This window comes from Trichoderma reesei, assembly GCF_000167675.1.
Source record: "Trichoderma reesei QM6a unplaced genomic scaffold TRIREscaffold_3, whole genome shotgun sequence".
Lineage (NCBI taxonomy): Eukaryota > Fungi > Ascomycota > Sordariomycetes > Hypocreales > Hypocreaceae > Trichoderma > Trichoderma reesei.
The window spans coordinates 862,586-887,972 of NW_006711150.1; the positions used below are offsets into that span (position 1 = coordinate 862,586).

Here is a 25,387-nt window from a genome sequence, read left to right on the forward strand (position 1 = left end):
GTGGCTTTTGATGGATTCTGAAGGATCCACGCACGCGTACCACCACGTGGGTTGATATCTCACTGCATTGTTGAAGTGGCACATTTTTGGTGAAGCTATGGATGAGTGCAGATTGAGCATACAGAGGCGTTTGCTGAGTTTGTTGGCTGGACGCAGATTGCCAAGCTGGATCCTTGTGGTGACCTGTAGGAAACGGTTGAGCTAAGAATATGACTCGTGTATGTTCAAGTCCAAGAAGTTTTGAGTGGAAGGTATCTCTTGAAGGGCTCACATTGGTGGTGATCCATGTCCAAGGGGGTTGAGGATCATGACGGCTGGCAACATGTGGTGTACGGACAGTGGGATGGCATCCCATAAGATCTTACAAGGTCAGATGTATGGCTCAGGATTACCCAGTATGTTAAGCTCAGTTTGCGTGATTTTAAACCAGAAGGAAGATGACTCTTCGCAAATCTCCTTGGACGAAGAAGCAGGCGCGGATGTCTGGTTTGCAGCAAACGGTTGGCCATGTACGGGTTAACTTCTGAGCGATTATCAAGACGATGACCCGTCATGAAAGAAAAAAAGACTAAAGTTAAAATTGCAAACGTTGTTCCGAAATGCCGTATGGCAGAAAAGTTGAACCGCGTTTCGTTCAAGGAGCTTTTGTCAAGAGGGAGGAAGCAAAGTGAGCAAAATGCGGCAAGCATGTCGCCCAACAAGAGGGCAATGTCATTCCATTCAGGCAGTTACATGATTACTGTCATTGGCCTGGATATCTAGTTTCGAAGACTCGGACCTTACTTGGGCAGCCTTGAAGCACTTTGGCCGCTATTGGGAAAGCTCACCTTGGATGCATCGAAGGATTGCTGGATACCCTAGACATGACCGTCTCCGTACACACCCTGTGACTTCAAATAACATCAAGTGACGTGGAAGCGGATGATTGGCAAAATACTGAGGGTGCTGACTGTCTATAACACATGTCTCCAAGGAGGCGTGGCTCATAGTTGCGTGTTGCCTACTATCAAGCCGAGTTATCCTAAGTTACTGTACAGAGTAGGGCAGGTAGGTAAGGGACTCACTGAACACTGAGTTTCCACGCGCACCAAACGCCGTTCAATTGGGTTAGGTATTCTCGCATGGATGAATAGTGTTCACTGTTGATCAAATTACATGCATGGCTTCATACTCAAGCGTCTCTATTTTCGAGTCAAGACACATCATCATACCTCCTACGGCGGGGAAAACAGACCCTTTACAGTCCAACAACACTTTACCAAGATACTATAATTTCCAAATCCTCCTTGTGAGTCTCATTAGCTAAATAACACACAATACAGACACACATATATATCTATGGATATATGTCAATGTGTTTTATTACATGCCTGCTTCTTGCACCGCAGAATCATCCCAGCATGTTTAGCTATCAAAGAAACTTGCTGAGAAATCTAAAAGGCATTAGAGCCAAGAAGAAGAGAAACTCTTTATTGCTATTATAATTGAAAGGTGAGGATCTGAGAGAGAAAAAAAAAAAAAAAAGAGTTTAGCACTACCCCACGGATTATTTCACATAGTTCTCATCAAGTAGCATACATATACTGTTTATACTTGGGACTGGAGCAGTGGGCTCAAGGATTACAGTCAATGAGGATGCGGCCTAAGATGATTTAAAATAGGATTTCCCACAATTCGAATAACTTCGAGTCTTCTAGCAGTGTATGCATCTCTGCTAATACTTCCACTCTAAGGCAAACAAGATAGATCTTGAAAAAGATCCAACTCTGTTCAAACTTACCATTAATGCTATGACAGTAACAACCGTTATACACACACAACAGCGCCACAAGTAATATAACAACCTCCATAGGTAGTACCATCCCAAAGAAAATCACTCAAACAAGCAAAAAGATACGCATCAACACTCCAAAACGTCGCATCCACCCATTCTCGTCGCAGTCATCAACATCATAGAGCAGCAAGTCGAGGCACCCCAGCGCTACTCGCTCACTGTATAACCATTAACAAGTGCGCCAACAGTCAACTTGCGGCCTTAGCTCAGCTGGGAGAGCGTCAGACTGAAGTTGTCTAAACTCCGGTCCCATTATCAAATGCGATATCTGAAGGTCGTGTGTTCGATCCACACAGGCCGCATGTTTTTTTTTTTTTCGTCTTTTTTTTTTTCCCCTTCATTCTTCATGTTACCTACCTAATTATTATCATGCTTGATTCCTTCGTTGTCTTTTTGTAGTTCAGGGTACGAGCACGAATACTTTGAGATGTCCATCGTCGTCAAGTTTCTAGAGCATATTAATGTTTGTAGTACCTACCTAGGTAGGTATCGATTGATTCGTAATGCCATTTCTCTTATTCAACGTAGGCTAGAGGCGTCGCATGGCGGATTGAGTCGCGTGGTGGCGCTCAATCCTCCAAAGCTTTGCCTCAACCTCAGTCTACATGAAGACGGAGAGATGAATACATCCCGTCTTGTTATCAGTCGCAGAAAAGCTGCTGAATCAACTCGGGATCGGTGGGCTGTGAAAAGAATGTGTATCAGAAAGGCAATAACAAGCTGGAAAAGAACCAGCTCTGTCACAACACGACGACAGACCAAACGGCAAATGAAGCGATACGAGGAACCAGCAATACTAAAACCTCCAATTCATTCAGGTAGGAGAGAAAAGTCATATATATTGTATATTCAAGCGTCATCTGCCAATAATGTACTTTCCATCACACACACACGCACACACACAAACAACCCAGCACTCTAAATAGCCAAATATCGTTTCGCCAGTATTATCAAGAAGAAGGAAGTTTGTAAAAAAAAAAATTGGGAAGGAGCGTCAAGAAAAGATGGCTTCTGGCTATCTCGACCCCCTCCCTCTTTGATAGACAGACGGGAACTCGCGACAAAGTCTTGCCTAAACACATACTCCCTCTTTACAGAGGAGGGATATGGGGAACGGCAAAGCGGTGTCCGCGCTGGGCGGCCTTGGCGCGGTGCCTGGAGCGCTGGCCGTACTTGGGCAGCTGGTCGAGGGCGGAGGGCAGGGTGACGTTGGCGACCTCGAGGTCGATGGACAGGCTGGGGACCGTCTCGAGGGGGATGGCTTGTCCGTCCTTCTGCGCTTGGGGGTCAGCAAACAAATACACATCTTGACGGTGACTAGTCGAAATAGTGACAGTGAGTGGTCGGGAGTGGAGAGAGGGGGGAAAACTTACAGAGAGAATCTCAACCTCAATGTCCTCGGTAAAGGCCTGGACGGCGTTGCGGAGACCACCGTGCAGGATGCTTTGCATGGGGTTGTCAATGGTGAAGCCGCCGTTGACCGTGCCCTCGGCGGGGAGCTTCATGACGATCAAGCTGCCGGCCTTCTGGCCGCCGACGTAGACGTTGATCTCGGCGGGGCGGACCGTCACCTCGGTCACGTTGACCGAGATCTTGGCAAAGTAACGGGTCTTGATGAGGTTCTCGACGTCGGTGACAATGTCGCTCAAGAAGTCGCGCGGGGCGTTGCGCTTCTTGCCCGAGTTGGGCCCGTACAGCTGGTTGATGATGGTGGTGACGCTCGACTTGATCTGGGCCTGGGACTTTTGCCAGTACTCGATGCCCTGGTACGAGTAGCCCATGCCCTGGATGCTCTTGACCGTGTTGGACGTGTGGAACTTGCCGTTGGCCTGGTAGAAGGGCTGCAGGGGCGAGTCGGGGGTGATGGTGCTGCCCGACTTGGAGTTGAAGCGCGACTGGCCCTTGTACGAGGCCGTGAAGAGGGGCGACGAGGGCATGATGGCCTCCCAGAAGGCCCACATGCGGTCGACCTGGGCGTGGTGCATGAAGCTATTTTGCAGCGTCAGTACAGACTGCGTTTGCCATCGGTTGTTGACAAGATGACTCTTGACGTCTCGATTGACTTACAACAGGGGGTCGAAGCCGGAGTAGTCGGGGGCGAGGAACTGGGAGCCGCAAGCACCGTCCCAGTGGATGGCGTTGTGGATCTGCTCAACGTTGATGCCGGGGCCGCTGGTGGAGGCGAAGTCGGCAAAGTTTTGAGAGTTGGTCAGGACATCGTACTGCGGGCCGCTCTCTGTGTCAGTGACGAGCTTTACTCAAGGGGAAGCTTCCAAAGGGAAAGGGGGACTACGTACGATCCAGGACTTGTAAGGACGGGCAGCCAGGTTGGAGTTGGCGGTGGCGGGATAGCTCTGCTTGGAGGCGGCGCAGCGGACGGTGTGGTCGTTGCCTCCGCCGGTGAACTCGCCGTACGAGCCGGTCAAGGACATGCGCGGGAAGTAGTACGTCTTGAGCGGGTTGGTGTAGTCGACGGTCTTGGTGCTGCTGCCGCTGGGGACGTTGATCTTGAGCGTCTGGGGGACGGTGACGGCGGGCACGGAGCTGTCGGCGGCCCAGTCCCAGTAGGGGGCGCGCAGGCTGGCGGCGGCAGCCTGGTACTTGGCGCGGACAGACGGGGGATACGAGTTGGCGATGCCCTTGGCGACGGAGACCAAGGCTTGCTGCAACGATGTCAGTTGATGTTTGTATGAGGTCAAAGTCCAGCGTGGTCAAATCATACCTCAAAGAGCAGGACATAGGGGCGGTGCCAGCTGATGAAGAGGTCCTCCTAATGAAACTGTCAGAGACGATGATTTCCGGCTCACAACAAGGGCGAAGAGTTCAAGTCCATGAAACTCTTGCGCCCTCCTCGATGGACAAAAACACATACACCGTGAGGGCAGTAGCCCAGCCAGCCATCGCCCGACTTTGCTCCGGCCTTGTTGTACTCAATGTACGGTGCGCCGTGGATGCCTAGCTGGTGTTACTAAAAGCTCCGAGAGTCACGTCGCCTCGCAGGAGGCCGAGATGTATATTTACCGGCAATCTGGAAGAAGCTGTACGGGTCATGGGAGTCCATCTTGGACATGTTGTACATGGCCTGAACGTAGAGATCCCTATTCGCACGCACATGTGAGCCCCCCTCTCCTCGAATCGTCAAGTCTCCCCCTGTTCTCCATGCTGGCTCCTGGTCCATCCAATAGCTCTTGTCTCTCTCTCTCTCTCTCGCTCTCACATACACACACACACTTTCTCTCTCTCTCTCTCTTGTCCACCTCTTTTCATCCGCTTTGTACTTGTCTCCCTCTTGTCTCTTGACTGAGGTAAAGTGTGGTGGAAGGAGGGCGTCACTCACCATTGCGGCCCGGACTTGGCCAGGTCATTGATGTTCTGTCTCAGCGGCACGGCAGCACCAGGAGAGACGGGAACACCGGTGACGGGGATGTGTGTCGTGCCCTGTGCGAGTGAAACTGTGGCCAAGGCCAACGCCGAGAGGGACGCTGACAACAGCATGATGGCGACGATTTGTTGGTGTCTTTCTTTTTTTTTATCTCCCTTATTTTTTTGTTCAGGTAGAGACGAAAAAACGAGCGTGAATCCTCAAGGGAGGATGCGAAACGAGTGTGTGCGGGAAGGAGGCGCGCAGGACCGGAAAGACCGTCAAATAAAAGAGTGAAACCGAGAATTCGAAGCGAGAGACTGGGAAGTAGAAAAAGGGCGCGTCTTTCTGTAATTGCCCCCTCCTTGTGGGAAAAAAAAAAAAAGGAAGGTTGAGGAATGAAAGGCGAGTTCCCTTCCCTAATAAAAAAAAAAGAGACGAGGTCGGCTCTTCCTGTCACTTAAGAGGGCGGGTGCAGAGAAAAGCCGAGCCCAGAAACGGTTGATATATATATAAATATAACCTTGAAACACCTCTTTCGTAAAACAAAAGGCCCGGGGTGAGGATTATACCGGCAAATCGTGTAATGTAAGGTAGTATGGGGGTTGTCAGGCAATAGTAGGTAGGTAGTAATAATAGTAGGCAAGTAGGGAATAGGGATAATAAAGATGGGCTGCTGGGGGGGGGAGGGAAGGAGGAGGAGCAAGGGATTCAGCCAGGTTCCGGTTCAGGGGTGGGAGTGAGTGGAAGAGGCAAAGAACCGCCAGGCTTGTGAGGGATTGGGTTAATATTTGATTTGCTCTTCTGGCAGCGTTTCTTTGGGATTAGCTGCCGGATCGTCCATCTCCACTCACACGAGCTGCTGCTGTTGTTGCTGCTGCTGCTGTTGCTGCTACTGTACCATGTGCAGATGGACAGAGACGGACAGACAAACAGACAGACAGACACCAGGCCGGCGCTGGTGCTGGTGCTGGTGCTGGTGCTGGTGCGAGACCTGGGGCTGGAGCTGGAATTGGTGGTGGTGCAATACAATAATAGTAGTAGTAGTGCGAGTACACTCACACACACACACACACCAAGAAAAAAGGGCGCCCGGGAAATCGGTAGCAAGCAGGCAGGCAAGGCAAACCCCGAAGCTCGAGGGCAGTCGGGTGATCTGATTGTACAAGTACTCTCGTACGAGGCCGGGCATGTTACTCCATGCCCGCCCAGCGTGGCACGAGCAATGTAGTAGTACATCAGAGTCCCTAGCCGGAAGTCATGGCCATCATGGGTGTGGGTTCGTGGCATGTGGTCCGTCTGTCTGAGGCTGCCATCTCCGTCCCTGAATCGGCCTTTTTTTTCGCTCGTCCGATTCTCTCTTGCTTCTGCCTCCACGCGGCAAAAACAGTTGAAGTCACTTATTGCCCACACAATGCCAATGCTACATAATACACCTCGTTCTCGTACACAGACTGCAAGGTACGGCCACAGCCCCTCCCCGGTCCAGTCAGCACCTTGTGTCAAAGGGAGAGAGAGAGAGAGAGGGGCCAAAGAGCGAGAGCGAGAAACGAGCGAAAGGGGATGGAGCCCTCCTGCGTGGAGCCTCTCTCGCTCTCTCTCTCATGCTTCTGCAGCAGCAGCGCCACGCCCACGATACGATACGAGGCCCTTGGCCAATGCAAATCCAATCCGCATCGTCCAATCCCGCGCGTCCTTTCAACCAGCTTCGGCTCCAAGGGCCCTGTTCCCTTGCTAGTACACGTAGTATCCCAGTCCGCCCAGGGTCCGGGACAGGCGCCGTCGAAGAAACGCCTCCCCCCTCCCATGCCCGAAGCGGGAAATAGGCCTGGCGTTCAACAAAGGAGATTTCAGGGCAGCCGGTTGATGGGGATGTGCGGGGATGGCGGGCTCCATTTTGTTTTTTTGGTTCAGGCCTTGTTGCCAGCCAGCACAAGCGACGAGGAGCGAGGTCGAGAGGAGAAGCAGCAGCAGCAGCAGCAACAAAGACGTATTACGAGTAGCTTGCGGATCGGACGCGGGCGCGCCAACGATGTGAGCGATGCGCTGGTCTGAGACACGGTACGCCGGCGAAGCGCCGACCATCTTTTTTTGGTCTTTGGGATCGAGGCTTCGTAATAGTACTGGAACTCACTCTCGACGGCTCTGATGGAGTGGCAATGATTGGCAGTGGATAATCCATACATGGACGGTCTTCTCCTCTTTTTTTTTTTTGTGTGTGTGTCTTTCATCTGCCATTTCTGCCATTTCTGCCATCTTCATCTTGTTGAAGGGAAGGGTTCATCATCATCATCCCGGAAATAAGGCAAATGCTGGAGCCGTTTGTTTCGAAGGAAGAAGGGGGGGGGGGGGGGGGGGGGGGGGGGCCTTCTGCTTCTCTTTTCCTGCTCCCTTGGGCATAGCGCCGAGAAGCCGAGGCGCGGTTGATGACAGGCCAGGGATGATGGATCGCCGGATGGAGGCGCCCAATTGCGTGTGTGTTGAGGCGTTGTTCTAGTTGGCTTCCCGAGGCAAAGCTTGGAGTTATGCTTGTGAGCTTTACGAGGACGGGCTGAAGCCTGGAAAGACAAATGGTCGACTAGTATCTGCAACGAGGCCTTACATGTGCCTGTATTAGCAGTATCACCTAGGTTCTGTACTTGATCATCACCATCTTGGGTCAACACGTGTAGCCATCATCCCCCATTGTGCCCTGGCTGCAGCAACGTCAATGTCAGACAGGCATGCAGCCCAAACCAAACACTCCCCCCCCCCGGCCACTTGTCGACCACGGCCTCGCAACGAACGGCAATGCAAGCGATGGCAATCACCTGCGAGAACTCGTACGGCACAGTACATACGGCAGCCTCTCCATCCCCCTCCATCGGCCTCGCCTCACCGTCTTGTCGATCCAATGCGCAAGAGTGGACCGAAAGACGCACATTGTGTTTCGTCTTGTGTCGCCTTGCTAAGCATGACCCATCAATCCATATAGTAGTAATAGCCCTTTTAGCATTCAAGCATGTGAGTGAGTGTGTGTGTGTGTGTGTGTGTATGTGTGTGTCCGTGATCGTCGAATGATGCTACATAAGGCAAGGCAAAGTAACAACTAAGGCAGGGCGTCAAAATCTGGATGGAGGAGGAGATGGACGCCCAAGGCTCTCAGCTCCGGCGCCAAGTCGACGCTTGCGGCCAATTAACGGCGGCGGAAAACGGTGCGACAGGCGAAAAGAGCTTGTGGTAGCATTTTCACTGATTGGATCGTGGATTGATTCGATGACACTGCATCTTTGTAGTATTTACATGTACGGTAATACGGTAAGGTAGGTATGACTGCGTCTGGTTTTTCTTGACCCTGCATCTGCTTGAATATTGGCCGTGCGCGTGATAATTTTAGAAGCACAGCGAAGCAGTCGAGATTTCTTCTTCCACCTTGATACCTTGTGATTGCTTCATACCTTACGCTTGGCCGAGTTGTGCCTGGTCTTGGTCTCGGATCCGGCTCCCTCGGAGGGTCCGGTCCTGGCACTACCTGCCAGACCCAGAGCGACTATCAGACAATAGTTTTGGCGATTGAAAATGGTCAATGTCGGGCAGTATACATGTAATCTACTATAGTAGTACTACCTAGACTCTGCCAGTGGCTGCTGCTGCTATACGACTCGGCTAGAGTTGGCCGTCATCTTGGCATCCGTAAAGCATATAAATATACATGTAGGTGGGTAGACACACAACACCACAGAATTGCCTGCATCCAATATCATAGCACTTGCTTCCACCGTCATGGACGGGACAGCTTCAACCACTAGCTCATCACCACAACTGAACTACGTTACGCCACCAGTTCTTTGTAAACTGAAATCCATCATTTTTTTTTTTATTTCAAGCAGATAGTCTGTGTACTTTTGCTTCCCCCCCTTCTCCTCCCTACCGCGCTTCAAGTGAGACATGCATGCATGCACGCATCGTACACGCGACAACCCCCTCCAATCGGCGAACAACAACAACCACAACCGAGCAGAGTGGCTGAACAATCAAGTGTTCTCTTGTAGTACCTCCAATTCCCTTGCTTGCCTCATTATCCTTCACATATGACCTTTTCCCATTTTTTCCAGAACCCTTTGTTCCGCATCTATTTTTACAGTCAGGTGAACACCGTCACACCCTTACCTTGAGACGCAGCCAACGTGCCCGATCCCCTCCCCTCCCCCCCAGTCTGTCTTCTTTCTTCACCTGAGACTTCACACCGACGGATATCACTACTACATCGAGCAATTGTTTCGTTTCAATCTCTTGCCATGACAAGCACCGCCCATCACCGGCACGAAGCTGCCGAGGGGGAAAGAAAAAAAAAAAAAAAAACAAGGGTCGTCTTCTTTCGACCTCTTTTGTCGACAAACACAGCAACTCCACCTGCCGATGAACTGGTTGCCTCTGCCTCTCCATAAAGTGAACATGCCTGCTCGTGGTCAGGATAATATACCGAACCTGACAGATCAGCACACTTCGTCACCCCATAACACGGCAAAGAACCGCCCCCCCCCCCCCCCCCCCCCCCCCCCATATTCGGAGTTTCTCCCCCCTTGTCCCGCCGTCAATCTCAATCATCTAGAAGCCCACTGGAACTCGTCCACGGTCCTTTCGCTTACTGCCCATCGTCATCATCGCTTCTTTATTAACCCCCGTGCAACGATCATGCGAGCTTCGTAAATTACCAGTCAATGCCATCACCCATACCATACATGTACCTTGCCTTACCACTTACCTAGGTACTTTACCTAAAGGTAGTACTTTTGTGGTCGGTGGTGGTGCAATGGCATCCTGCAGCCATTGAAGCATATTCACCACCTTGTTGCATCACTCTGCATGAGCACTTGACGCTTCACATCTCACTAGTATTACCTAGTAATAGGTACGCAATTCACAATAGTCTACAGAGTAATATTCCACGCCATCTACTACCTAAGGTAGGTAAGGTATGTTGCCATGTTAATACTCAACTGCACGGAAAGGTTCTTCTTCCTCCTCGTGCCTACCATCCCCGCTCACCCCAAATACGAACTTGACGAAATTGCGACTACATCCCCTATATCTTGGCCTCCCAGCGAGACGAGCAGGAACCTGAGTATTGTTTACGAAAATGAAGACGAGCATGAAAGTCGATTCAGCTACTCCTAACAATCGTACGTTTCTCTTTCAGCCATCTCGCTGCCCTGTTCTATTTGCTGTTCTTCTTCTATCCGCAGCCTCGGGCTCAGGTTGACAGAATCTCCCAGTGATTGGGCCCCCCTAAGTCGAGGTGGTAGTGATAGCTCCGATCCTTTGCATATGACATTGACCAATCAACTGATACGAATTCAATTGAATCGCAGCGATTCCTGTATGTAGAAGCTAAAATCAGCCGCACGCATCCGATCAGATCAGCTGAAGCAAACAAACTAAAGGCATCAATCATCATCCGTTTTATCTACAGCAACATCGTCAGTCACCCTTCAGCCCATACTCGCCTCATGACCCGAAATCTTCTTCCCCCCATCTTCATTTTCCTCGCGACCCCTCATGCGTGGCAAAAGCACAAACGGACATTAAAACCCAAAAGCTTTCCAACCCCTCACAGCTCGTTCTTGTTTCCTTCTCAAGCCATACTCAATCCCTTTAAGCTTACTTCGTATTACCTCCCCCTCCGCATTCGTGGCGTCTTGCACTTTTTGTGGTTGGCGCCGCCCGCCTCCCTTTAAGCCTCTACCGTTGTGCTAGGCCGCCTCGTAAAATGTAAAACCTGCCTATGTATCTCCCTACCTACCTTACCTTAGTAGGTACCAAACGATGACTGCTGGTTGAGCCATGGCGTGTGAGCAACAACTCACTGCACTACTGAGCTTCTAAATTCAAGCCGACCACCCTTTTATGTTCCAACCCGGCTTCGTTAGTCGCGCCCTTTTGACGTCAAAGGCTCTGAACTACTACACCCTCATCAGAACATGAGCATCTCGTACCTACTACCTTACCACACAACACCATCATCATACCTTACAACAGGACTAAACCGTCCCTTCCAACCTTGCACCTCGTATTTCCCCAACCCAAACAAAGAGCTTTTACACAAGAATCATGCGGTATGACGCAGAACAATGAGAATCTAGCAAAGCTTCAAAAACCCACGTGGTGAATTGAGATTACATGTGCCTTTTCCCCCCTCCCTCTAATAATGTCGCACGTGCATTTTGTGTCTCGACCAGCCACTAAGGCAGTCTAACGTGGCGGAAAGGTTTTCGAGATGATCAGCACTTCTGCTACCATCCAATCGATCTTCGCACAACAATTTGAACGGCGAGGTTTTCTTGTTGCGAAAGCTATCCGAGGAAGAAGAAGATGATGATGATGCATGTGCTTGTGCTGGCGGGCAGCAGCAGCAGCACAGGGTGGGTTCAGTTCAAATTGGATAGCTGAACCGAGAGATATTGCCACGTTATTGATGTAGTAGTATCCTCTTTCAGAAGGTTTTTGGAATCTGGAAATTTGCATGTATCACACAACACGAGTTGGAAAGAGAGAAAAAGGTTGCAGCATACAAACAAGGAACCCCTCCCCCTTCCCCCTCTTGCTTGGCTGTGTGATACCCATCGCTCCCCTTTCGAGGCCACTTCCGCCGGCCCAGTGGACAGCTACACGGCGTCAGAATCAGCACATGTTTCGTAGACACAACATGTCGTATTCTTGGCCAAGAAATCAACCACACTGAATCCTGCGCATCCTGAAAGCCCTAGTAACAGACAAACAATCATGAAAAAAAAAAAAAAAAAAAAAGAAACATCTTGTGCCCATACTCCCGCCCTTCCCTTTCCCCTCCCTTGACCTCTTGTAGTACAGAAACCGTGCGAGGCTCTCTCTCTCTCTCTCTCTCTCTCTCCTCAGCCACATGTTTGCCAAATCGCATCTGCCCTTCCAAACACAAAAGAGAAAAGGAAAAAAAAAAAAAAAAAAAAAACAGCGGCAAAACATTTGCCGGTTTCTGTGCCTTGTAAAAAAAAAAAAACAATGTGCTTAACCCTACACAATGCTAGTAATGCCAAACAAACCAAAAGAGAACCCTATCCATGCCAGTTGTTGTATAGTCGTAACATCATTTGAGCCCCCTCCCAATGCTTCTACGGGAAACCGATGCTGTAGAGATTCCAATGCGCCTTTTGGTCTATCTCACAATGACTAGCTCGTCATCGTCGTCGTCGTCTTGGAGAATCACCTGCCGGTCGGCCAGATTCTTCTCGGCCAAGTTGCCAAAGCTCTCGCGCCCGGCCTCCCTGATGCCCTTTTCTGTCACGAACCGCGTCTTCTTCCTAAGCGGGGGCTGTTCCGGCTTGAGCTTCTCCCCGTCCTTCATGCTCGACAGCTTGTCCTTGAGCGCACCGCCCCATCCCAGGCCCGTCGGCCTGCTGTAGGTCGTGCTGCTGCTGTTACTGCTGTTGCTCCGCGTCATGGAGCCAGTCTGAGAGCTGCCTGTCCGTTTCCTCTTAACGGGACTCAGGTGGATGTCTCGGGACCTGTCGAGGAGGCCGAGAGAGCCGGCGTCCGGCCTTTCAGGCTCCGCAAAGGGGTCGGCTGTGCTGGACATCTGCTGGCTCAGGCTCATGCTGCTGGGTGCTAGGCCGCCGGCGTCGCTTCGGGATCTTGAACGCTGCCTGTACTCTCTACCGGCGGCATTACCGACCTGGCCGAGCTTCTTCATCATCTCGCGCTCCTTCTCCTTGGCCTCCATGCTTCGTCGTAGAAACTCGGCCTTGTCCTTTCGATCCGAGGGCTCCCTGTCCTTGCCGTCGAGCAGTTCCGCAGCCGTATGTCCGCGTGACACGTACCAATGCGTCTTCGTTTCCCAGTCGTAGTTGTTGGGCTTCTTTGGCATAAAGATCTCTGCCGAGTTCTTGCCCTGGAACCGGCTGCGGGCGCCAAAGCCGGCCGAGTTGACTTCCATGCGTGTCGCCCGCTGTTTTCGAATGGCTTCGTTGGAGTGGAACTCGCAGTACTGCGTCCGTTTCTTGTTCACCCACGACTTGCACGCCTCCCCATCCTTCTTGACCGATTGGCAGAAGCCCAAGTCGCGAGCCGCCCCGATTTCCAGGATCGTATCCTCGTCGGAATTGATGACCAGGCTGAAGCGCCCAGTATCTTGCCGTCCGGGGGGCGGCGGCATCACGGAGGGATTGAGGATGGCGATGACGGTGCCTTCGGTGAGCTTCCAGTACCTGGTGAAGCCCGTATTGAACAGGAACAGGTCTACTTCCCATTCCAGATCAACCAGAGACAGTACCATGTACTTGCCACGGTCTTCCTCCTTCTGCCCGTTCTTCCCGGGGACAGGTTTGTGTGCTCGAGGCTCGGATTTCTTGGCCACAATGGCGAAAACGACAATGTCCTCCTCGACATCGGGCAGGGCAAAGTCTGGAGCCTTGACCTCTCGCAGGAGATCCTTGACGTTGAAGACTTTCTTGCCAGATATATGCCTGGCAACCACTCGATGGGGGAGGATTCGCTTGGACAGGTGTAGACTAGAGTAGGGCTCAAATGCGCCCTGCTCCTCCGTCGATGCTTCGCTGGCCGTCAGGCTGTTCGTGCGGTCGCGGATCGACGGCCCAAACGGAGGAGGGTTGCTGTCCCTCTCCGCAGCACTGCGCAGATCAGAGGCCGTCCTGGTCCGTTGCAACGCTGGGGCAGCCGGCTTCTTGCCCAGGACCTCGTCTCTGCTGAAAGACGGGGCAGGCAGAGGCTCATCGGGAATCTCCACGGCGTTCTTCTTGTACTCCTCCATCTCGTCTTTGCCAATGGCGAATGCGCTGGTCCTCAGTTGCGATATCCTCTCTTGCCTTTCGGCACGCGACACCTCCTCTATCCTTGCGGACGCCAGACGCTCATTGAAGCTGAGCGGCCGGACTCCTTCGGGCGACCTTGTTCTCGACGGGCTCGTCGCCTTGGACCTCTGGAGAAACGATCTCTGGGCCGCTCCATCGGCGCTGCCCGTCCTGCGAAAGCTCGGAGCGCGCTTCAGCGAAACGTCCTTTGCCCGCAAGCCCTTGTCGATCCCCAGCAGCACCCTACTTGGCGATTTTGGATCGGACTGAGCTTGCACTTTCCTGATTGGAGAGGCAGGAACCTGCACATTGGTCTGTGAAGACGGCCGAGTGTTTTCCGACGTTGGCGGCGTTGTCCCGCGGGCGCCACGCTGTGCCTGGAGAACTGACGCGGCCGAGTTGGAGCGGGAATGCCTCCTGTCGGGCCTACCCTGGGCGGCATTCTCCTTGGCCTTTTGCAGCTTCTTCAGCTTGAGGCGGGCCTGGATCTCTTGTAGCTTGAGCTGGAGCGTCTCCTCGTCATCGTCGTCGTCGTCATCCATCTGTTCCTGAAGCGCGCCGGATCGGGCCATGACGGAGGCCAGTGCCCTGCCGGTGCTCATGGATGGAGAAGGCGAGGGAGAGGTCTGGTCCATCATTTCCCGGTAGCGCTGGCGGCCCTTGGGGGTGCTCATGAGGGCTTCGTGGGGCGATCGAGGAGGCCAAGCCGTCTCTGCTTCTTGCGGCACTGGCAGGCGGTCAGCGACGATTGGCAGCCGGCGCGGCGAGGGCCACTCACCGTGGGCCATGGCGATGGTGGATTCGGGCTGTCGTCTGGCGGCGCTGAGCTGCGCGTGCTGTCCTGCGCCTGTGCCCAACGATGCCTGGGGGGGTCGTATCTCAGGCACGGCACGACACGGCAGGGCACCGACGGCTGGCCCTGGCTATGTATGCTTCGTCAGCGCCGCGGGCCATACGGAGGCGGCGGGCTGGTTGCGGCCGCAGATGGAGGCGCGAGGGCTTCTGCGACGGTTCGGGCTTGCGACAAACGGCAGAGACGGCGGGGGAGGGAGGGCAAGATGCGAGATGACGGGATTGGTTCGCCGGTGTTGGCACAAGCAGGAAGCGAAAAAAAGATGATGAGATGGGAAAGATGCTGACTGCGCGCTGTGGATGGCCGTCTGCGTAGCTGCTGCAGGTATCTGTGGCTGCAGCGCCTCGTCTCGACTTGTCGCTGTCTCTGTGGTTGAGATGCTCGGCTTATGGAGTTTGGGTGCAGAGGCGATGGATCAATGCATCCAATCGAGTTTTTGATGGAGCCTCGAAAAGATGATGCGCTGTTCGGGCACCGCTTCCAGGATCCCGCCAGCCGATAGGGCTCTGGGCTGCTGTAGCTTCAGAAGGGCCCTGCCTGTAATTATGGAGCTGGCAGCGCTGCGGGGACTGGGCTGCTAGCCGCGAGATCGGTACCTGTGCTGTACGATAGTGGCTGCTTGGCCTGCCGGGGTGGGGCAGCTGGGACCAGGCCTAAAACGCGGGACGGGCGCAAAAAACGCGTTCGAACCGCGTCGCTTTTGAGTTTGGCAGGGGTTGTGTGTGGCCTGGTCTCGTGCGAGATGCGACCAAAGCTGTGATGGCGATAGTCTCAGTCTAGACAAAACTCTCTTTGGATTGCATCAATTGCTTTGTCAACATCTGGTTGGAGTCGCGAAGAGACAATTGAACTCGATATACGCCCAACAGAGTAAACCAATTGGGCCCTACCAATACTTGACAAGCTTGACATCAGATTGCCCGCCATGGCGAGGACACGGTCAACCAAGCCCTCAACAGCAGCTCCGGCAGCTGATGCCGACTCGAGCAGATCAAAATCAGCCATTACTCTCGTCCCTCACTCCGGCGAGCCTCCCAAGGTCTTTATCCTCCCGTCAAAGGCAACCCCCGAAGCTCGAATCGTCACCCTCCCCAACCCTCGAACCTCACAGCCGTCGCGATACCTCGCATGTCCCGATACCGGCATCTACGAATTCAAGCGGATTGCCGCTCCGAAGTCTGAACCCCGAAGCTGGCTTATCGAAGCATCTACCGACTCTGATCAAGCCAAGACTGGAGACAATGCCAGCGCAGGCTCTCAGGTGACAATGGGATCGGAGCTCTTCGTCGCCACTGCTCTGGATCCCCTCTTCTTGGTTCTGCCCGCTCTGGCCGATGCAAAGGCATCAAAAGGATCAGAAAAGCCGAAGCGACTGTTTTTGTCCAGCGATGACCACTTAGACAAGCTGCCGCAGGAGAGCTCGCATTTATCCGAAATTCTGCGTTGGGACACAACACGGCGGCTGATAGAGAGCCGGATGAGCGCAGTTTGCGACACGGTCGACGCCGGGGATGAAAGCATGTTTCGGCTGAATGAGGACAAGCTTCTTGAAGTCATCTACCAGAAAGCCAAGAGGATGAGCAAAAGCGGCCTCCCGCCAAGCATGGAAGACAAGTTTGTGAACAAAGTTCTTGAAGCACCGCTCATGCATCGGGTGGTGCGAACCGAGAGCCAAGTCACCAGCAACCCCAATTCAGGAACATCCACTCCGCAGGCCGATTCAGCGACATCTCAGTCCACAGCATCAAGTACAGAGACGGACGCTTCATCCGTTTCTCAAACAAGCACGGCCGCAACATCTATTGCCGGGGAGCAAGCAGACGAGACCGTTACCAGCGCTCTGCAAGCCTCACCGGAAACTGTCGAGTTACAAAAGTTAAAGACGGCTTTTGAATTCATCTGCGCAAGCTATATTCCTTCTGGACTGGCGGATACTCTCAGGCAGAGCTTCACCGGGACAGGCGGGCCAGTGGATTTCTCTCCCCTGAATGACTATCTCGCAAGCCTCGAGAAGCTGCGGTCCGAAACAATGGCCGTCAGGGCGCAGGACTACTCCCGCAAACGAAACATGGACGAGGAAGAGGACGAGGCTCGGATGGAGAAGAAGAGGAAGATGGAAGAGGAGAAGAAGAAAAAGGCGAGCGAGAGCCGTGGCGTCCGGGAGCTGAAAAAGGTCAACACCAGTGGGATGAAGAAGCTGAGTCACTTCTTCCAGAAGAAATAGCGTGCGCGAATCAGCAATTCAGGGTATCTACGTAGTAATATCGACATCGACATGCGAGGAAACGGAAAGGGGTCAAGCCGGCACAGCTACTTTGCGCTGCCATAACGACTCTTAGTCGTTCCAAGCCCCCTCCCTCTACCAGAGGCACTCGAGGTGCCGCGGCTACTCGAAGAAGCCGAAGCAGTGCGATATCTTGAGCTGCTGGCGATTCTCGACGACAATGAAGCCACCCTGCCCCGTCCTCGAGCTGCTCGAAGGCCGGCAGCACCCCTACGTGCTCCCCGAGCAGAACTCGACGCGGGCAGCTTCCTCCGCTGTTCCTCCTCCTCGCGGCGCCGCCGAAGCTCTTCTTTCCGCTCCTCTTCCTCTGCCGCTCTGCGCGCTTCCTCCTCTTGTTTCCGCAGTTTTTCCGCCTCGATCTCGGCCAAGTCGTTTGTTGCGCCTTTCCATGTTGGATCGAGGATGAGGCGCTGGTTGTGTTCGGTCTGGGAAAGGATGCGAGTCCATGTGTTGAGTAGTGCGGATGCGTTTCCGACAGTCTTGTTGACGGACTAAGCATCAAATGTTAATATAATGTAACGACGTGGGCTGGATACCAAGGGATCATCAAAAGGTCAAGACTTGCATTCATGTTGCCGCCTGCCCGCTGCAGAGTGCCAATGACGCCCTCGATGACCTGGTTGATGCTTCGCACGCCTTGCAGCTCCTTTCTTAGCATTGCCTCCCGATCGAGCGGCTCTGACCGGTGGTCGTTTGCTGTGGGCGTCTTTGGGGTTCGCGGCGTCCTGGGCGTCTTTGGTGTTTTCGGACGAGACTCTGGGGGTATGTTTTTCACGGGTGAGGTCCAGAGGTCTGGTTCGTCGTCAATCTCCATTGGGTCAGACATGGCTGCGAGGTTTGCTCGAGTGATTTAGCAGAGATGAGCGAAGCTAGGAAATATCAATAGCATCAATGATTTGACCGAATGAGAGGTTGCTGCGCGCTTCAAAGTGACGTTATGTCGTCTGTCGTGTCTTCAATTGTCTGAGTGGGGGAGTTTCTGCTGGGCAATCGTCAATCCGTCTTGCTGATAAGCTGATACGGGCGTGCATGCGAGAACTAGGTACAGGTAGGTAGGTCGCGACTTGGAGTTGTGCACGGCACAGCACAGCACAGCACAGCACAGCACAGCGCTGTGTTACAGCACATCCTGCACTGCTGCCGTGGTGATGGCCAGGCTCCGTCAGTGACCCGCAGCCCCTGGAGCGCCAATGGCAGCCGCTACAGGGCGGCCATTGCAGTAGGGCTCCAGCGCAGGGCCGGCTGCTGATTGGCTCGAGGCTGCCAGGTGGTGACGCGAAACGGACGCGTTGTGGTCGAGCCACCCTGGAGCGGAGCCCTCAACGCGTCTCTGGGGGGGCCTCGTTAGCCCGCAACAGCACCCCTCTAGTGCAAAGTACAGGGCAGCCAAAGGGAGGCTGGCCCACCCTTCAGTGGTCGGCACCTCAGTCCCTTTGTCCACTAGGGCCGGCAGCATTCCAGCACTTGGGCCGTTGTCCCCCCAGCCTCTCGGATTCCCAGCGCTCCCACGTCTAGCTCCCGCAATCCTGCTCTCCTCCTCTGCCACCCATCACCAAACATCGTCACCCGATATCGCCGCATCATCGTTTTACTCGCCTTGCCGACTATTGCTCGCTCTCGCCCGTCCGCCCTGCCGTCGCTGTCGCTCACAGAATCTGCAAGGCCGAGTCGCCCTATGAAGTTGTATTAATTCCCTCGCCGTCGCCGTGCACCGCTTTTCGCCGTCCGATCCGCTGCGCCTTTATTTCGTTTGTGGCTGTTAGTGTTTTCTGGCCGTGTCCGAGTCCGCGCTTCTGCTGCCGCGACAACACCAACGAGCATCCCGCGAGGACCGCATCACCGCAGCTGCCATTGAGGAATTGCCGCTGAGCTTCATGGTACCGAGTTGTCGTCGCGTCGAGACCGCCCGTTCACGCTCCAGTATCTGTATCCTTTGTTTTTCCGGATTGGATTGAATTTTTTCCTTTCCTTCCTTCACAATGGCCGCCGTCGACGCTGCACCCTCGACGCCTTCTCCTCCTTCTTCTTCCATCCGAACGCCTCCCGCACCTCGCCTGGGATATCACGACAGCTGGGAGCCGTATTCACCACGCAAATCCGCGAGACTATCTGCACAGCGCGCATCCGCCAGGACGCCCTCGCCGCCGCCAGCTACCCGCCCAGCCCTCGCCTCGCCTCGCACCGCAGCAAAATCCAGCGCCCAGAGCTCAGCAGCCATGGCCTCACCGGCGTCTTCACCGCGCAAGAAGCGTCAGCCTGCCGCCGACTCTGTGCGACGCGTCACCGCGACCCTGACCGCAGAGTCCACCGTCGCGTCAGGATCCAAGGAAAAGACTGTTGCCGGTCGGGCTGTCGCCTCATCTTCCCTCCCGCTTCCCACGCCTTCCAAGACGCCCCAGAAGCCGCCGAGTTCAAAGGACGTCGCTCAGATTCAGGCCTTTGCCCGCAATCTGTTCCCTGTTGCCGAGGAGACTGAGCTGGCGAGCCCGCGCAAGAAGCGCTCCAAGAAGTACTCTGCCGTTACGCTGGAGAGCTTCCGGGCTGAAGTGGCCGCGGAGGACATTGAAATTTTCACCGACTCTCAGGACCGCATTCCCAAGAAGGACGACAGCAAGTCGAATCCCTTCATCGGCAATGCCGCCAGTGCAGAACCCTCCAGACGCCGCACTAAGCGCAAGATTCACGTTCCTGGCGAAGGCTCCCAGTCGGTTGACGAAGTGTCTCGCCGTGAAGACGGCATGATTTACGTATTGTGAGTACACACCCGGACAGCTTCGACTTGCGGTGGTCAAAGAGATTCTAACCCAGCGTTTCTAGCCGTGGCAAGAAGTTTTTCCGCAAGTTCTCGGACTTTGACGATGGTGAAGAGGACGAAGAACTGCCTTCGGATGTTGAGGCACACTTCGCCAAACCCCTCACGCGATCTTCCATCAAGCCCCGACTTCTCTTCCCCGCCAAGACCCCTGCTCCCAAGACCAAGGCCATGCTTGAAGAAGAAGAGGCGGCAACTGATGTCGAAGATGCCGCGGCACCGGAACCAGAGAAGCCCTCGGCCGTCGTCGAGACCCCCGTGGAAGCCAAGCAAGAGAGGGCCAAGACGCCAGACGCCCCCAAGTTTGCGCCCGTATCTCCGCCAGAAACCAGGCGAACCACTCGGTCGACCAACAAGCTGGCGGCGGAAACTGCCCCGATCAAGCGCACCGGCAAGAAGAGTCCCTTTGACTCGTGGATCCGAACCAAGGAGCACACGAACCGATCAGGCACGAAACGCGCTGCTGCAGAGCCGCTGGCTTCGACCCCCGCAAAGAGAACTCGATCCTAGGCGCTGCAGGAGACGGTGTTTGTCTGCTTCAGTCTGTTGTCTTTTGCCCGACTATACCATAATAGCTGTTTCCCTTTTCCTTCCTTTTTCTTCTTCTCGACTTGTTGTTTTTCTTTTCTCATTTTGGGACTGCAGAGAGATGAGCAAAGCCAGTCGGCTCCGCTCCGACCTGTGGTTGTGATTCAATCTTGCACTTGGCATGTTGAATAGGTATCCTCATCCGTGACAACCGCGAATGGACATGGAGGGAACCCGGTCAGTCAGTTTGGCGTTTAACAGGCATTGTGGATATGTGTCATCCGAATAGCAGATGCGCTACTGGAAAAGAGATTACAGGTTATGTCACGATGGTCTGGCTCTCCTATATTTCATGTGTCATGCTGCGCGGCTGTGTTTGGCTTCATGTTGTGTATTGAATGTACGTACTTTTTTTATCTCTCGTGATTATGGGAATTGAGTTGAGATTTGATGTCGACGAAGACGTGAATTGCGTGTAATAATGCCTTGTTCGGTGGCCTACATACCGTACCACACGACTCCCTCTCTTGTTCTCTTTGATATCAATGCTGGTTCATCACGTCTACTAAGGTATCAATACCTGCATGAATGCCAACAGTGTCTGTCTTCCGTCCTCATCAACTGCTTGTGCCGCTTCTACCCCGATACATATACGCACTCACTGTAGCAAACCGCTGTTATCGCTGTGCCGTCCACTGTCTTGGTGTCTGGTCCCCTCTAGCGCTGCCCCACGCCCGTCTGCCCCTCCTCGGCGTTCCGACTACCGGCAACCTTGAACTTTTTATCGTTGGATCGATCTTGAAGCTATCAATTGCGTGCTCGCCTTGGGCAACCCCGAACCGGCCTCAGTCCTTCGCTTACTTGGGCTCTGCGTGATCCTTGTCGATCTACTTAGGGAATCATCAGTTGCTCTTTGTCTTCTCAGACTCTCTCCCATATCACAAACCTCCACCGACTCCCGGTCCTAGCAATCGCCTTCTGGGAGTTCCCACGCCTCCACGATGCATATCCTCGTGTCCAACGACGACGGGCCGCCGTCGCCTCACTCCTCGCCCTACGTCCACTCCTTCGTCCGACACCTCCAGAAAGCAGGCCACACCGTCTCCGTCTGCGTCCCCCACACGCAGCGCTCGTGGATAGGCAAGGCGCACCTGATCGGCCAGACGCTCAAGCCCGTCTACTACCGGCCGTCTGCCCACAGCCACGGCGACGACGCCGAGGGCACGACGCACGCCCGGCCGTCGCCCTCGGGGGCCGTGGAGGAATGGATCCTGATTGACGGGACGCCGGCGTCGTGCGTGCAGATTGGGCTGAACCACTTCTTCCAGGACCGGGGCCCCGTGGACCTGGTCGTCAGCGGGCCGAATTTCGGGAGGAACAGCACGGCGATATTCGCCCTGAGCTCGGGCACGCTGGGGGCCGCGCTGGAGGCCGCGGGGTCCCGGTACAAGGCCATTGCGCTGAGCTTTGCCTTCTTCTCGCGGAACCACGACCCGGTGATTATCGATGCGGCGTGTCGGCACAGCGTGAGGGTGATTGAGTACCTGTATAAGCAGTGGCCGACGGATGGCAGCGCGGATCTCTACAGCGTCAATGTGCCGCTTGTTGAGGGCGTGGAGACGCATCAGACTGTGTGGACGGATATACTCCAGAATTACTGGACCAAGGGCGGTTGCTTTGATGCCGTCGACGGTTCGGCTGATGACGAAGATCTCGAGGAGGAGAGGATACGGGAGGGGCCGGGTGGTGAGGTCGACGGCGAGGCTGATGTGGCGAATGCTCCAAAGGGGCATACGCATAAGCACTTCAAGTGGGCGCCCAAGTTTGCAGAAGTCTACAAGTCGGTGGAAGAGGCGGGGCCGGGATCAGATGGATGGGCTGTCAAGGAAGGGCAGACAAGGTGAGTTGCTGCAGGTTTTCTCGACCTTGTTTCATCGCCGACATTGATCTATGGCTAACGATTTTCTCTATCTACAGTGTCACGCCTCTCAAGGCAAACTTTGCTACCTGTGCGGGAGACAGGGCGACGAAGGAGATTAAGCTGTGAGTACCCTCATTGTGTTTATGGCGTTGTTGGTGTTTTGGACCTTTGCTTTCCTGGCAAGTTATGCTGGAGATGTGTCACGATTGATGGTTTGGACTGTTTGTATACTCGTGCATAAACGAAAGATCAAATAGAAGATATTCTTACACACAAAGTTTCCTTCAGTCCTGATTCTACAGAAACTCCTACAACGCAGTTGGCGGTGCGGGAGAAACCCAAGGAGGAGTCGAAGAGCAGGATTCAGGCCATTGTATCATACGACGACCCCTATGTCCAGCCCCTCATCGTATCTGCTCTCAACGCCGTGCTGCCCAAGGACAGCTTCGACCTCATCACCGACATCTCACCAGAGAACTTCAACTTGTCAAGCATGCTCCCTTCGCCAGACACCCGCGTTCTGGAAATCGTCCCTTACGAATCCATCGACTTCGAGTTTGCCTCCTCCCACACAAAGACCTGCCTCATCAACAGCTACATGATTCGAAAAGCCCTCATCAGGAAGCACTACCTTTCCGCAACGCTCGACCACTGGGCAGCCAAGAACCCCGATTCCATCCTCAAGAAGCATCTGAAGCGTAGCGAGGCATTCGAGGTAGACTACGCCGAGTTTCTCGACGATGCCCTCGTCGAAGCATTTGATCTCCGGGAAAGCATGGACCGCAATGAGGATAAGGAGCCGAGTGAGCGCGAGTGGTGGATTCTCAAGCCGGGCATGAGTGATCGAGGGCAGGGCATCCGCCTGTTCAGTACCATGGAGGAGCTGCAGGACATTTTTGATGGCTGGGAGGAGGAGCGACCGGATAGCGACGACGAGGAGGAGATTGACGACGACGACGAGGCCCCAGGGGGCGGAGCAGCGGACGAGGATGCCCAAGGCGACTACATCACAGCGTCCCATCTGCGTCACTTTGTGGCTCAGCCATACATCCACCCTCCGCTACTGCTGTCTCCAGTAGGAGGTCACAAGTTCCACATCCGGACCTATGTGCTCTGCACGGGCAGCCTCGACGTCTACGTGTACAAGCACATGCTCGCCCTCTTCGCGGGCAAGCCCTACACCCCTCCGTGGACGGCACCCGACGACATCGAGGCCTTCCTGACCAACACCTGCCTGCAGGACTCGCCCAACGAGAACACGGTGCGGCGGTTCTGGGAGCTGCCGCTGGAGCGAGGGGCGCTGGAGGCTGTGTTTGAGCAGGTCTGCGGGACGACGGGCGAGGTGTTTGAGGCGGCGGCGAGGGCGATGCCGATCCATTTCCAGACGCTGCCGAATGCGTTTGAGGTGTTTGGGCTGGATTTCTTGGTCGATGCGGATGGGGAGGCGTGGCTGTTGGAGGTGAATGCTTTTCCGGATTTCAAGCAGACGGGGGGCGATTTGAGGGGCATCGTGGAGGGGTTTTGGAGGGGGGTTGTGGGTGTTGCTGTGGGGGGGTTCTTTGGGGTTGATGGGGTGAAGAGGGAGGAGGAGGATGGGGATATGGTTTCTGTGAGGAGGGTTGATTTGGGGAGGAGGTGAGTTTGGTGATAGGTCTTGAATGGGATTCTCCCTAGAGGATGAGGGGGAGGAGGTGATACATTCATGGGATATTGGGGCACTTTGGGTATGGTATAGATGTTAAAAGGGGGTTTTGAAAAATCTCTAGATGTAGGCATGATAGATATGTGTATGTTGATTGGATGCTTCTGACGTGAGTTGTCTGTTTACCCTGGAAGAAGACATATCTGGAAGGTTTGTTACAACGATACACGACCTTGCTGTTGCTGCTGTTCTCGTCCAGTCATATGAATTGCAGCATCTTCGATTACTCCTTGTCTGATGTAAGTCATTGTTCATGGCCAGAGTCTGAAGCAACAGCTCTGGCTTCCGCAAGCAAAGCTCACAGCACCTGCTCATGTATCTCCGCATGGCGAACAAGGCAGCATCATCTCTAGCGACGTTCAAACTGCAGCAGGGTAGTCCTTACAATCAACGCATTACCCTACATCGCCTACGTTGTAAGATGGCTACCCTGTATACAAATCTTTTCGATTCTTGCTTAGGTAGACTGAAATCTCCCTGGGGTTGAGATTCCTCCACACAAACAATTTCCCCGGTATGAAGCATGCCGATTGCTTGAGACCAAAGGTATGTAGGTGTATACGCCTCCTCTGCATTTCAAGCGGTGAAATAACATTCTACCCCATGTACCTGGCTTATCCTCTGTAAGTCTATTCTCAAATCACACAGCTTTATTACCATGCCATTTACTATGCCAAGGTCCACGTAGCAAACACTAGCCAACGCTTTTACCATGCAAGAACTGCGATACATTTGCCCGCACACTATTCTCACGCCCTCACATCAATATCTGCCCGGATCTTCGCTGCAAGCATGCCCTGTGGACGTACCTACGTGTCATCCAGGTCATACTAGTAGTGCCTGGTATCAGACATTGTATGTGTGTATGCATACAAAGCTGCACAGCCTCAATCATGTGGGTTTTCAGCATCTGACACGAAGCTGAGTTAGTTGCTTCTTCAAAGCCCGCTTGCCGCTGCTCCGTACAGTTGTCCAATATAAACATGTGGCAGCCAGATCTTGGAGAAGCTAACATGCTAGAGCGGGACCCTGCTGCCTTGGGCAGAGTCTCGGGCGTCTATTGCGGCATCCCAAAATTGGTGAAGGGCGTATTTCTGTATGTTTGGCTAAGAGAAAGGTTGTGTAGCGGATCCTAGGTACTCTTCTGAAGCGAAGGAGGAATGTTCAAGGGGAAGTGTATAGACATACGTCGTCAAAGTGGCTTAGAGGAGGTCGTCCTGAGATCGGCGTATCGCTCGTTGCACAGAGATGAGGAGTGGTGCTTGCTTGG

General features: G+C 53.9%; 5 protein-coding genes across 5 annotated transcripts; 3 read left to right on the forward strand and 2 right to left on the reverse strand.

Moving 5' to 3' along the window:
- Positions 1-2,647: 2,647 nt before the first annotated feature.
- TRIREDRAFT_45445 (uncharacterized protein) lies at positions 2,648-5,522 on the reverse strand. The gene is made up of 8 exons (XM_006962496.1): positions 5,172-5,522; positions 4,856-4,932; positions 4,707-4,789; positions 4,557-4,604; positions 4,132-4,497; positions 3,902-4,056; positions 3,208-3,823; positions 2,648-3,108 (listed from the first exon to the last, which is right to left on the reverse strand). The coding sequence occupies exons 1-8, from the start codon at positions 5,327-5,329 to the stop codon at positions 2,926-2,928; spliced, it is 1,686 nt and encodes a 561-aa protein (XP_006962558.1). The 5' UTR covers positions 5,330-5,522; the 3' UTR covers positions 2,648-2,925.
- A 6,850-nt stretch (positions 5,523-12,372) lies between these two features.
- Positions 12,373-14,748, reverse strand: TRIREDRAFT_36159 (uncharacterized protein; the record flags this gene model as incomplete). Its single annotated transcript, XM_006962480.1, has 1 exon — positions 12,373-14,748. A coding segment is annotated over one exon (2,376 nt), but the record flags the coding sequence as incomplete, so codon positions are not given.
- A 1,047-nt stretch (positions 14,749-15,795) lies between these two features.
- On the forward strand, positions 15,796-17,094 carry TRIREDRAFT_104325 (uncharacterized protein; the record flags this gene model as incomplete). Its single annotated transcript, XM_006962634.1, has 2 exons — positions 15,796-16,527; positions 16,606-17,094. The coding sequence occupies 2 exons, from the start codon at positions 15,796-15,798 to the stop codon at positions 17,092-17,094; spliced, it is 1,221 nt and encodes a 406-aa protein (XP_006962696.1).
- Positions 17,095-19,133: 2,039 nt separating this feature from the next.
- On the forward strand, positions 19,134-20,848 carry TRIREDRAFT_75342 (uncharacterized protein; the record flags this gene model as incomplete). The annotated part of the gene is made up of 2 exons (XM_006962635.1): positions 19,134-19,906; positions 19,972-20,848. 2 exons carry the CDS (start codon positions 19,134-19,136, stop codon positions 20,474-20,476), a joined length of 1,278 nt encoding a protein of 425 aa, XP_006962697.1. The 3' UTR covers positions 20,477-20,848.
- Positions 20,849-21,374: 526 nt separating this feature from the next.
- Positions 21,375-24,054, forward strand: TRIREDRAFT_120402 (uncharacterized protein; the record flags this gene model as incomplete). Its single annotated transcript, XM_006962636.1, has 3 exons — positions 21,375-22,394; positions 22,472-22,537; positions 22,704-24,054. The coding sequence occupies exons 1-3, from the start codon at positions 21,496-21,498 to the stop codon at positions 24,052-24,054; spliced, it is 2,316 nt and encodes a 771-aa protein (XP_006962698.1). The 5' UTR covers positions 21,375-21,495.
- Positions 24,055-25,387: the final 1,333 nt, after the last annotated feature.